Here is a 14,174-nt window from a genome sequence, read left to right as displayed (position 1 = left end):
TCTATAAAGAAAGCTACAATACATATAATTTTATCGCATATACATATACATATATATACTATATGAGTACATTTCTTAAAGTATCTGACGCAGTATCTTTAATTATTTCTTATAATTATTGTAAAAATGGCAACTTGCGCCCTTCATTTCACAAAGGACTTTTATGTTTGTACAAAGTAGCTTATTTATTCTCTTAATATTATATCCAATTAACCTTTAGATATCGAACTTCTCAAAATCGAAAACTCTAAACTTCACTTTTTTTCAAATATCACCTTAGCATATATGTATTTAAATTACAATTTTAAGTTGAAATAAATCATCAAAGATCCTATTCAATTTTTAAAGATTAATTTTAAATAAATAAACCTTCTCTCTCCTGTATCTGTATGTGAAAAAAATATAAATAATAAAGATAAAATTTTGGATAACTAAAGATGATAGAATCAACTTTCATAATGAAAGAAGCTTATTAACAATATTTTCTTATATGACATTATCTAAAACAATGGAAATTAGCAAGCAATATAAGTTTATCTTGATTGATTATTATAGCAATATTATATTATATCCATTGGGCATACACAAAGTAAGTTACGTTTAAGAAGAACTTTTTCGATATAAACGCTGTATCCACACTTAAAAAAATAATATATTATTTATGCAATTAAATAATAATAACATTACAATATTATCGGATATCTAAAAAAAATCTTTCATGAAAAATTTACATCATTGGACAAGTGTGTGCTTTCACATAATGTAATCTAAATCAGTCGTAACATAAGGTAATGTGACTTATGTATGATTGTCTTTTTTTACAATTACAGTGTATTGTTTGACCAAGAATGGCACATTACATGTATATAGGCCAATAATCTTTAAATCTTTTTGTCGAAGCTTTCACGAGAGTTGATATTCATGTCAATCATAAATCGGAAATGGACTTGATGTACTTCTTATTGGAACATCTGCCTAGATGAAGCAGCATGTGATTCTTCAAGTTGGTCGGTTTACTGAAGCCGCGGCTGCAAATGTGACATCTGAATGGCCAGAGTCCATTATGCACGTACATGTGGCTCTTCAGGTCGCCCGGTGTAGGGAATGATTTTGAACATTGCGAGCATTTGTGTGGTTTTTCCTAAAAAAACATAACAAAATATTTTACAATGGATGCTACAATTCAAATAATACACTAACTGAGTGCTCTTTCAACATTGAAAAAAAAACTACTAAATAAACAACAATTTTTTTTATTAAAAAATTGTTGTTTATTTAGTAGTTTTTTTTTTAAATTTATTAAAAAAAATATTTATTTGAATAATTGCAAAGAAATTAGGTAAAACTCTCGAAGTTGGGCCTATACGCTTTTGAACTTGACATATGTTGTCAAGGAGATTCTTCTGAGTAATTCTTCGCAAGAATTAAGTGGCGGACGGCATTAGTTAGAAGATATAGCAAATTAAAGTTTTATATGTGGAGCACCGCCCCTTGCTTACAGTGTGAAGAAAGGCATCTAATTAAATTAGAAATAGATTTGGGTTAGGTTATATTTTCTGGAAATGCCTAACTAATGCCGTCCGTCACTTAATTTTTGCAGAGAATTACTCAGAAGAATCTTCTTGACAACATATATCAAGGTCAAAGTCTTCGGCGTATAGGCCCAACTTCGAGAGTTTTACCAGAAATTAATTATTTCAATTAAACAGCAAATATATTTAAATTATTCATATATATAATAAAAGCAAAATATGCTTTTATTTTCAAATAAAAAAAAAATAGTTTTTTTATTTTTATTATACTAAAAATTATTTCTACTAAAAAATATAATTTTTACCAAAAAAAAATTACTAAAAAAAATTACTGTTTGCTTGTTTCAGTAAATATGCATAAAAGGTTACACCTTATCGACTTTATTGCAACTTAAATATGTTGTAGGGGAGGTTTTTTTGAGTAATTTGCCACAAGAAAAAAGTGGGTGAAAGCATTCGTTTAGAAGATATAACAAATTGAAGTTTGACATTAAAGATTATGTATTGCTGTAATAATATGTAATAATTAGTTTTTTATTGAAAAAGGATTACGATTTTAACGCGTGTGCGGGAGAAGAGCGGGGCTCCTTCCCCTGCAGTTCCACCCCAAAATAATTCTACCCCGAACCTACAATTTAGATTATAAAACTTAATCCAAACCACATTTTAGTTTTAAATTAAAAATATAATTGGATAAAATGGAGCCCCCCTATAGAGGAGAGGGGGTAGGACTCCACTTGCGAAAGATATAACCTAACTCAAACTTATTTTTAATTTAAAACTAAAATTTGGTTTGGATTACGTTATATAATTGTAGCTTCGGGTAGAATTTTTTCGGTGCAGGGGGAGGGATAAAATATCTATGACCTTGTATCTATCTCGTAAATGTAAACAAAAGCATTTCTTACGTCCTCTGCAAGTAATACAATTTACACAAATATCACTGTTTCTAATTTTATTTTATGATACTTCCAAGAAAACATTAAAATTGTGAAATTTCAATTTATTATATCTTTTAAACGAATGCTGTCTTCCACTGTTTTCTTACAGGGAATTACTCAGAAGAACTCCCCTACAAATTTAAATAGCAATAAAATCGGTGAGGTGTAACCTTTTATGCATATTTTTCCTTATTTCAAAAAAAAGTTTTCTTTATTTTAATACAATTTTTATCTTTAAATAAATATTTTTTTTATATTATAATATAATATAAAAATATACAATAATTTTATAATATATAATAATTTTTATATTATAATATTTTATATTATATTATTATATTTATAAATTTTATATATTTTAAATAATTTATTGAAAAATTATAAATTTTATTACATGTAAATAATAATTTAATTAAAAATTATAATTTTTATTACATCTAAATAATAATTAATTAATATAACAATATCATTATTTATATAATTAGGATAACAATATAATTATTTAATATAACAAAATATCTTTGAAAACAAAGTATATATTTAAGTAAAAGAAATTAAAATTAATAAAATATATTTATTTTATTGAAAAAAATATTATTTTTAGTGTATCAATTTGAAGAATAGACTGGCAAGTAAGTTATATAAAGTCACATCTCTCAATTCTTACAAGAAATCCCATTATCTCATTTTTTTTCACACAAATCTTTAAGCCTATATGTCGTAATCTTTTTCTTATCATGTGTTATACGTAATGATCTGCATAATTAAAATTTTATTATTACAAAATTTTTATTAAAAATAAATGTATTTATAGTTTGCCGATGAATTTGAGCAGAAAGCGCGCAATTTTGTAAATTTCTAAGGAAGATATTTTAGTTATTTAGCTATTTTAGCGGCAAGATTTTTTTTTACTAACGATTAAAAACGGTTCAGCTGCGCTCTCAATATTCCAGTGGTAATTACTCAAGCAGGCAGGAAGGCCGTTTAGCAAATAACCTTGCTAAACTAAAACCGGTGGGTACGCGGCTCGTTAAGGCCGCCAGCAACGCATCGCTTCTTCTTGTTGCGTAGTGTACGTGTATACACACGCATGATACATCTTCTCTCGTTTTACACGCGTAATCTCGGATGCACCTGCCGATAGGTACGGCTGCGATGCATCCGCAAGTATATGAGTTCCCGCTCTCGCAGGCTTCTTCGACGTTCGCAGCTACAAGACGAGAACGGAACGCGATCGAGAGAATTACACGTGTGTATAGTGTGATTATGTATAAATATAATTTTAAAATAATCAAGAATTTGTTTTTTTCTTACTACTTATAGTAAAGAAAATAAAGAATGATATAAAATATTTGTGTTGTAAAGAAGAAATATCTTTTTATACAATATTTTATGAATTTATGTTAACATTCCAGTAAAAAAAAATCATTAATTTAATGTTATTACAACTATATTCAGTAATATGTAATGTTTTTAAATATATAATCGACATCATTATGTAAACTTTGACATCAACTTCAAGATTTTAACTTCAATGTTGCAATGGAAAGAGACTTTAATATTGCAAATAAAGTCGTGTAAATGTTTTTCTTATATGTGTTAAAATAATATTTTAAAAATATTTGAAATGTTTTTTTTTAATCGTTTTAATGATACTCAAAAATATCATTTTTTAAAATAATATGTTTAATGTTACAAACATTTACATAAAATTAAAAATATATTTACATAAAATTTCAAAATATTGATTTAATGGTTTTTTTGTTTACTCTGTGAGATCATATTAATCTGCGATATAATTTTATTATTAATCAAATTGGATAGACTACACAATTATACATGTAAATATGTTCAGAGAAATACTTAATCGTTTAAATAACATATGCGAGCAAACATAAATGGATAACTTTTTTTTATCAACACAGAAATATTTGATTATATGACAAAATTATTGAATTTGTTCAAATAAATTTTAAATTGCTCTCTATCTCTGACATCTGAAGAGATTGTCCATTTGTCAGATTGGCATTTTTTCTTTGAAAGCATGATGCATGCTATATCAACATTTTCGAAATCAAGAAAGAGAATGTATGTATCTCTTATTTAATTTTATACGTTTCATTTTAATCATATTAATCTCATTTAATTGGTGTAATCTATTATTTGTACTGCACAATATTTATTTCCAAGGCAAAATAAATTCATCAATCTTCTCTCGATTTCTTTAAGCAAGAAAGCGAAACAAGATTTATGACGTTGAAATATATCAGTCGTTATAATAAGATCAAATATATTCATCAAACAGGAATGACATGACCGTCAAGTATCGGATGTGCTTTACTTAAAGAAAGCGGCAAAAGTGCGGTAGCCAACTGGAACGATTGAACGATGTCGTTATTCACTTCCGACTGGCACGTTCAATTTTTGCCGAGGTATCTGTCGTGCCAAGAATTTTGTGAGACAGGTAAGAGGGCGAAATTCGGTAGAATCTCGCCACAAAAAAAAAGGGGCGAGAATAAGAAGAGCGAAGGCGACGAAGCGGAAGGGGAAAATCAGAGCAAAACGACACGCGTGGACGAATAGGTTGGAATAGCAGGATGAACAGGACGTGTGTGCAACGACGACAGGGAGGGGTAGGAGGGGAGGGAAATGGCAGGGTGGGAAAAGGAGGAGACAAGGAGGAGGGGAAGGAGAAGTTGAGTAACGTGGCTGAGGTGCCTGCGGCTCTATACGTTCTCTGTCTCTCTAATTGGATTGCATTCCATGCGGTAGCAAGTAATGGGCCAATTACAGTAGCTGATGGCAGACCAACCTATATGGCTCCCGAGATATCATTACTTCGAATGGGATTAGAGAAACTCATACAGTTTCCGCTGAGATAAATAAAAACTTTGCATCCTCGCGATCACTTCGCACGTTCACCTTCCCCCTTCCACCTTCTCTCACCCCCTCCCCACCTCTAGTCGTCATCCACGATCGGTCCACGATTGCTCTCGGTCTTTCTTATTGGATACTCCAGTTCTACCAGGCTTACGCGGAATTACGGAGAAGCAAAGAGATGAAAACGCGCGAATGCGCAGAAATAGTGCGAGAGTATCTTTGCGTTCCTGGATTAATAACAGTCTTGTCCGAGGTTGACGTTTTTTTTTTTACGACCTAAATCGAACTACAACGTTCCTTTTCCTTTTTGCTCATTCTTTTTAAATTCCTCAGTTGTAAAATATGTATAATTGGCTGCAGATGAAATTTATCAATTTATTATAGAAGCTTTTGCCGATATATGTGTACCAATTAAAAGCGGAGCGCTCTCCATATTATGACATGAGATTTGCATGAATGCACATTATAAACTGAATATCTTTTTTGCATATAATTATGTTTATAAGGAAAAGATAATATGAATTAAATTTATATTCGTTAAATGCACGTATATATATAAATATATAAATTCCACATGCTAGTGATACTCGTCAAATACGGTATATTAGTTCGTAGCGGGCTTATTGTTAATCAACTACATTCCTCGATGTATCCGCATATATAGAGCATTAAAAAAAGAGTTCAGGATTTTAAGAGCAGATAGTATTCACAAAATGATGAAAAAAAATTCTAATAAACATGGGTCGAAGAAATAATATTGTTGGAGTTGTGAACAATTCTTCATTTTGATTAAAGCAAGGGACTTGCTAGCTTCTGATACTCTCGCGCGGCAAGAAAACAAGCATGTAGACGAATTACATCAGAGAATACAAAATGCCTGTCAAATAGAATAATGCCGGGAATTTTTGAAAAACTTTACAATTTTGTGGTACAAAGGACTAGTGATTTGCTTCAAAAGCTTCGTTAATCGTTCGAAATCTTCGAAGCTTTGAACTTTCGATACTTCGATACTTTAATCAAAGCTTCAGAGAGTTAAAATTATACAATTATTAATTTAATATAATAATATTAGTATTAATTACTTATTGAGATCAAGGTACACATTTATATGAAAATTATATGATAAAATCCGAGTTAAATTTCTAATATTATAATAATTAATATTGAATAACATTATATACATATTTTTTGAGTATATATATTAATTAATTTTTTTTATTTACAATGTTTTTAGTATTCCCTGAATGAATTTGCCATTTGCACAAATATATATTCTTCGAAGCTTCGAAGTTAACTTCGAACTTCAAATCTTCAGAGTTATCAAAAGTAACAGAAGATATGAAGTTGTAAGTATGAAGATGTGAAGAGTGTATAAAAATAAGAGGGGGACATGTAGAAAATCTGTAAATTTTAAGAATTTAAACAATTCTTTTTTTTCTTCTTTTGGAAGAATAAACTTTTCTTTTAGATGATGAAATGGTAAAATAATCCGTTATTGAAGAATTGTTCATAACTTTGACAATATTAATTTTTCGATCCAAGTTTATAGAACTTTTTTCCTCCATTTCGTGAATACTATCTGCTCTTAAAGTCTTGAATCTTTTTTTTAACATTTTGTATGACTATTTATATGACTTATGTAATATTGAAATAGTTAAAATTATTTTGGGATTCTTGGAACATTTTATATAGCGTTAGCGCGATTGTGTTACGGAATAAAGCCTAACTTTTTCTTAATTTCTTTAAATCATACAACAGCTTCGATTTTAGATTATCTTGATTTATAAATACAGATATCAATTATTGATACTTCTATTATAATTTAGAGATAGCAATATTTGAAATCAGAAACATATGTATAATTATAATTAAAAATCAAAAGAATTAATACATAACGGTTTCTATGCAACAATTTTTATGTATTTTTATGTATTGTTTAATTAATTAATTTTTAAGATTCCCAAATAATAATAATCTTGTTTATTATAACAATCAAGACTTTGATTAATCAAAGCAATAAAGCATCAAGTATTTCTTGTATTAAATCTTTTTTTTTATTTGATGCAAAAAATACGTGTAAGGAATATGTGCCAAGTACTCACTTTGATATGAGTCATCCGATGATAGTAGAGATTCGACGAGGCTGTGAACTTCTTACCGCAGACAAGACACTGATGAGGTTTTTCACCACTATGGATGCGTTTATGTGTGTTCAGCGAGCTCGAGGTTGAGAAACCCTTGTTGCACACCATGCAGACATGCGGTTTCTCTCCTTCAATTTAATACCATTCCTGAATTACCACGTTGGTCCTTCGTGTTTTATATACGATTTCTGAATCGATTCTGATGATTTATACGCGGATAACGCGATATCCCTTTCTTCGAGAGCATCTCATTTCTCGATCATCGAAGAAAAAGTGATCGTGATTTCGCGTATCATCTTGTACACGGATATGTGAAATGAAAAATTTAGCCAAACTACGAAAATGGAAATATTCTGTATGACCTTATACACTGTCGGAAAATTTGTGTTTTCTTGTTAAAAAATATGTCGGTTAAAATTCTTGTGTTAAATATTTAATATATTTATATTAATTTAACATGTTGCTGTTAATTGTACTTAAATGTTTAATTAAAATAGTTAAAAAAAATAATACAATATAAAAATAACATAATGTACAATATTTTTAATTTTCACAAGAAATATATTCTGTATTATTAGTGACAAGATTTATTTATTAAAATTTACAGAATGTTGATTTGATTCTATAGAATTATTCAATAAATAATTTATTCAATAGAAGAAAGAGTGACTAGAGTCTGTCAATAACATTTTTTTTTTAATTAATTTTATCATTAAAAATAAAATATGTTCTTTTTTTAAATTTATTTCAAATTACTATGAAGCTTGTATTCATTTTGTGTGAAAATATTAACATAGTATTAGTGCGTCACCGTTTAATATATACATGTTCTATTAAATTAACACAAAAATTTGTGTGGATCATTTGAAACATGCAAGATATGTTAAATTTAAGCCAAATTTTCCAACTGTGTACAAATATTCTACAATTTTTTCTTATATTTTAAAAATACTTATAATTTTAAAATATATAGATCAATCTTTATATATATATATATATATATATATATATATATATATATAAAATTAACATTTTAATAAGAAAAATATATATATTTGCATATAAAACCCTGAGAAAAAACATTAAAAATATAATTTCGCTTTTCTTTAAATTGAGATAATAAAAATTAATATTTATTAATCGAATTTTGTAATTTTTATACATAATCTTTAGCAATTCTTTTCAGCAGAAATTTCAAAAATTAAAATTTTGCATTTATCAGCAGTTTGCGTCGATATCTGTCACAATTAGAAGATATTCAGAAAAAAAAAGTTCTGTATTCCGCGATTCAATATTTCGCATGCTTCAAAACAAGAACAATATTAAATTAATAAAAATAAACTTCAAAGAGCCGGTACTGTCTGAAGGTGTTGATCGCAAGTTCTCTTTTCGTACCTGTGTGCGTTCTCATATGTCGTTTCAGAAGAGACGGCCGGTCGAAGGATTTGCCACAGACTTCGCAGGGCAATAAAACTCTCTCCCCTCTCTTAATCGTCGTCAAGATGCTGCAATCAAGATGATCACTGGCCAACGACAACGTTGACGATGAGGATTCCTCGGATGTCGATTCGTATTCATCCACCTCGTAATAGGAATGTGATATCGGTGGCAGAGAATGATGAGCGAGTAACGTCATCGATAAGTCTAAGGGGGATTCTACGCAATTCAAGTAAAGAACATTTCATATTGATTTCAATTCCAAACAAATTTAAAATTTTTGCAAAAAATATAATAAAATATATAAGAATAAAAAAAAATAATATTAATTAAATTTTTAGTGAATTAAACTCTAGAATGACCATCTTCTAAAAATACTTTAATACTCATTTCTTAGCTCTCATCTAGTTCTCTTGTTGTTATTATATTTTGAAGATCCTTTGACATTGAAAAATTAATAATTAATAAAAAAAGAAAATTTTTATAATGTGAAAAATTTTTTCCATTTGTTCGGTGCAATTAAACACAAAAACTTTATTCTACCTCACGTTTCGAATTGATAATATCATTAGTTCGAGTAAGAGCTAAACATCTGAAGTTCCATATAATGGAGATAAGTGTTAAAAATGCTTGTTAAGAATATTTTTAGTTTTAAAGCTTTTCATCTCGACACTATACAATTCTGAAAAAAAAATTTCAAGATCTATAAGTTTTTTAGCGTTAAAAAAATTAAAAAAAAAAGGAGCAAAATTTTTTTTGTTTATTGCGATCTAACAATTATTATTCAATTATTATTATTAATATAAAAAAGTCAAATTTCTCACGTTAATCTCGCTTTATCTCCCCGCGACCATCGTTGCAGTCGTTTAGAAGTAATCGCAGTGCAATCGGAAAAAGAACAACAAGATCGCCGAAAACGATCTGAAATGCAAATACGACGGCGGCATTTTTGTCGGACGGATCACAGGGTTCGCGATTTCCGATTCAAATGCGTAGACCCCGCCGCCGAAGATATAAAGGACAGTACAATGGTTGCAGAGTAGCCATATAGACGATTCTTATAGTTACAACGTCGGAACGCGGCGTTTCTTGTGAATTTTCAGGATAGGGAATTGCAAATAAACTAAGTGCAGCCGATAAATCCAATAGCAACGCTTAATTTATACTATAGGAAAGATTCTTTTTGTATGAAAGAAAGCGCAATAGACAAATCTGAATATACGGATGGTTTTAATATTCATTATTTGTTTCAGATTAATTTGAAATACGTACAAATACATAATTTTTCTCGCATTTACATATATTTTAATATTTATTGATAATATTTGTAAATAAATTTATCTATCCTATACATTGCGTTTCTCACTCACCGTCTAAGATAGAGTCGATCGTACATCTGTAGATAGCCGATCTGGAGCACATGTCGTGCGAGATGATAACGAAATCCTGCTGTGTTACTGGTAGAAACCAAGCCACTAGTTCCGTGTCCGGTTGAACATCCTTTATTACTTCGAATATAGGTTCACCTGAGAACAAAAGAAGAATACGAAAGTACTAGAGTTGCAAAGTATCGAAAGAAGAAATATTCATATTTCTTCTTTACATCATTCATATTATAACAAATTTTCTCCGCTTAATCCTCGAATGAAAACGTTATTTTATAAACATTTTCTTATAAGCACTTATGTGAATAGTCTTTTAAATTTTTAAAAATCATTATATTCATTGAGAGAAAGAAAAGGAAAGAGAGAGCGAAAGAGCAACAATAAGTTTTTTTTTTTTAATGGAGAGAAAACTGATGTTCAAAAATTTTTCAAGAAAGAATTAAAAGAGATATATTTTGAAGATAATAAAGAAATTCCAGTACAAATTTTTTTTTTTAGTATTGTGATATATAATTAATTCTTTTTTTGCATTTTATATATAAGATTATATTAACGTTTAATTAATGTTTAATTATATAAATATTTAATTAGCAATTATATTAAAGTTTTAGATTTAAAAAACTTAGCACGCTAATTACCGTTTTTTTTTTACTTACCCTTCACCTTTGTACCGATCAGATTAACTTGCTCATCGTACGATTGAACGATACGAAGAAACCTTATCCAATTGCACTGACGCTTGTTAAGATTGTAGTTGGAGAAGAAGACCTCGTCGTAACAGCCGTATTCGCGTCTGATCTAAAACCGCATCACTTTAATGAATGGCGATCGTGAGTATTGGCTGTAAATGCATATATTTATGTCGAATTCTTTTTCGATTACTTCGACAGCTAAATAAACAGGTAAATGTAAAAAATAATTATGTATTTTTTTTATCGAGCAATAAAACATCTTCATTATTCTTGCGCCGACAAAATGGCTGAGAATATTTCCATAACTATAACGTTTCTCTGATATTTCATAGAATAAATAAAAATAGAATAAATAAAAGTGTAATAAATAAGAGTAATGAAATTTCGCCTCGCACACGCACATACATAACACATAATTATTATGAGAATCTATTTTGGAAATAAAATATTAATTATTAATAATTAATATTAATAATAATTAATAATTAATAAATTTTTTTACGTAATAGTTTATAAAATTAAAAAATATAATATTTTAAAAATTATTTAGGTTTTTATAAAGCCAAATGCATCACATAAAATAATTTAAAGCTGATATTTAATGAAAAATCCGCATAATGTGTATTCTCATGCATTAATCATATAAATTAAAATCAATGATATTAATGCGTATGAAAAGTATTCCTTTTGTAAACAAGAGCTTTTGTATATAAGCTCTTGTAAAATTATAATCATTCAGACGCGATCTCACAAATAAAATTATAAACAATAAAATTATAATATAAGATTATAAATTAATACATGGGCATAAGTATAAATTTTTCATTTTTTTAGCATATTATACTGTTTACATATATACTATTCGATCGCACATTGTTGTCTAAAAATTATCATTATTATTTATTAATTTGATGAGACATAAGTAATGTTAATTAAGGATATTTGGTTGTATAATGGTAGCAAATATTGTCAAAATTAAAAAGAAGAAATATATTTCTTACGTTTATATTATTTGGAAAGTTGATTAATATATCTGGAGATTAGAAAAAGAATTAAAATATTACAAAATACATAATATGATTTTTAACATCTTTATAAAAGAAAATAATTGTAATTAATATATTTTTTAAATTTATGACAAATACTTTTGATTGTGAATATATCCTGAAATCAATTATAAGAAACAAAAAAAAAACAAGTAATTTCAGGATGATTTCAAATTATATATAAATAATATAAATATTTATAATTTATTAAAAAATATTATTTATTATATATTCATTTATTAAAATACCATAAATATTTTATTACAATTTTTAGTAAATAATTTTTTAACGAGTAATGGATCTGAATCAAATTTTTGCACAAATATTTATTAGAGCTTTATTAATAGATGTGAAAATTTTCAATTTGCTGGCAATATTTTTTTCTTGTCAAAATTATTAAGTGCTATAATATGCGATTTTCCATTATAATCAATACAAATTTTAAACTTAAATAATTTCCAAACCGTTAAGAGAATTTTGCTCAACTTTTGCACAGATACTCGAAAGAAATAGTAGAACAGTCTACGATTTTTAACTTTTGTGCTTTTGTCAATGTTTTGATGTATTCATGAATACACTTATATATACTTACGTCATTGTCATCAAGGAGAGAGTAAAGATCAATCTTGTCGAATCTGATTGAGCCTTGAAACGGGTAAATCAGAGTTCCCGATGGGATAAACACATTTGACCATACCGAAATTCTTACATCCGTGACCAATGTAGCCGAGTCATTTTTGAAGAGATTCTTACATGATGACTGATCGTTGGTGAGAACCAGAGAGAATTCTTTAGGTATTAAGACACAAGTTTCCATAACAGAGTGAAGAGTATATTTGGGAAATTCACCACAGCGATATCTCCACTTTGTGAATAATTATCCTATGTACATTCGTGCTTGCAATAACAAATCGCTAATAGGATATTTATCAGCGTAAAAAGAATGAAGGCACATTTGTACTATATTGTTTTTTTTTGAAACATTAGATTTCTTTTTTTAGTGCATTGTGCCAAACAAAAAATCCATTGCTAATAAAAAAATCTCCGACACATTTAGAACTTTAAGATTGACATTTAGAACTTCAGTATCCGAATGTTCTCCAAAGACGATCCAGTTTATCTCCTAAGAGCCCTGTCGTCGATTGTTAATTACACGTAAATACGTCTTGCGGCGTGTACCGGGTATAAAATTACACGTAAACGTATATATATATATATATATATATATGTAGATATATATATATATAGATATATATATATAGATATACATATATATATATATATATATATATATATATATATATATATATATATACACACGAGTGCGAACAAGTGAAGAGATCGTTCGTCGTGCAAGGTGCAAGGCCCTCGGTCGACTGGACTGGGATTAACCGACTGATCTTGACCTTGCAACGGGTTACCAGCATTTGCTACCGAATGGTTAGCCCTTCCCCCTCTTGAAACCACCTTTTCCCACTCATCGGCCCTTGTCGCGGCCTTTTTCATCGGCGTAGTCGAGGAGTAGCCTTAGAGATACTCGACTGGCTTCAACTGGGTTTCTCCATTCTTCATCGGACCCCGTCTGCGCTCGAATCACCACTAACAACATCTTCGACTGAATGAGATGCGAAAGATTTCGATGCAGTTGCAAGAATGAAGACAAGAAGCCGGTCTCGGCGCGCGTGTCTTCAGTGTATTCGGCGCGAGGTACTTGGGACTTCATTACTCCTATCTCGTAACTCATTGAACTCAAAGTAATAAATATACTTGTAAACATCTGCGCGTGTATAATCATGAGAGTATGATTTATATCGACGGAAAACAGACTCTACGCCAGTGTGATCTTCACCCCACCACGTGCACTCGGCATGAGTGCAAGTTGGGTGTAGAGCGAGTGTCGGTATGTTCAACCGGCTCAAGGAAGCCGGTCGGTCATCTTCCTCGTCCTCGTCGTCATCGTCATCTTCTTCTGCTTCTGCTTCGCTCGTCCGCGATGATGCTTCAAAGAAGCGAGCTCCACGTGGGCGCTTGCGCACCTGTCGCTCTCTGTTTTCTCTCTCGATCCTTCTCGCGCTTTCTCGCATTGCATCTCTCTCTCTCTCTCTCTCTCTCTCTCT

The 14,174-nt window shown here is 29.4% G+C and overlaps 1 protein-coding gene across 1 annotated transcript; it reads right to left on the bottom strand.

Annotated features, from left to right (window-relative positions):
* Positions 1 to 585: 585 nt before the first annotated feature.
* Positions 586 to 12,880, bottom strand: LOC126854514 (zinc finger protein 664-like). Its single transcript, XM_050601361.1, has 6 exons — positions 12,650 to 12,880; positions 10,976 to 11,117; positions 10,305 to 10,460; positions 8,893 to 9,153; positions 7,456 to 7,625; positions 586 to 1,141 (listed from the first exon to the last, which is right to left on the bottom strand). The coding sequence occupies exons 1-6, from the start codon at positions 12,872 to 12,874 to the stop codon at positions 929 to 931; spliced, it is 1,167 nt and encodes a 388-aa protein (XP_050457318.1). The 5' UTR covers positions 12,875 to 12,880; the 3' UTR covers positions 586 to 928.
* Positions 12,881 to 14,174: the final 1,294 nt, after the last annotated feature.

Source organism: Cataglyphis hispanica, chromosome 14 (genome assembly GCF_021464435.1).
Source record: "Cataglyphis hispanica isolate Lineage 1 chromosome 14, ULB_Chis1_1.0, whole genome shotgun sequence".
NCBI classification, from domain to species: domain Eukaryota; kingdom Metazoa; phylum Arthropoda; class Insecta; order Hymenoptera; family Formicidae; genus Cataglyphis; species Cataglyphis hispanica.
The sequence above is the reverse complement of the archived record's forward strand: the minus strand, read 5'-3'. Positions and strand labels throughout refer to the sequence as shown.

Bases quoted from the DNA above. Each gene is read 5' to 3' on its own strand.
- LOC126854514 (XM_050601361.1), bottom strand. From the start codon at position 12,874: ATGGAAACTTGTGTCTTAATACCTAAAGAATTCTCTCTGGTTCTCACC. The intron at 11,118-12,649 runs GTAAGTATATAT...ATGCGGTTTTAG, and splicing joins CTCTCCTTGATGACAATGAC to ATCAGACGCGAATACGGCTG. The intron at 7,626-8,892 runs GTACGAAAAGAG...ATTAAATTGAAG, and splicing joins ACATATGAGAACGCACACAG to GAGAGAAACCGCATGTCTGC.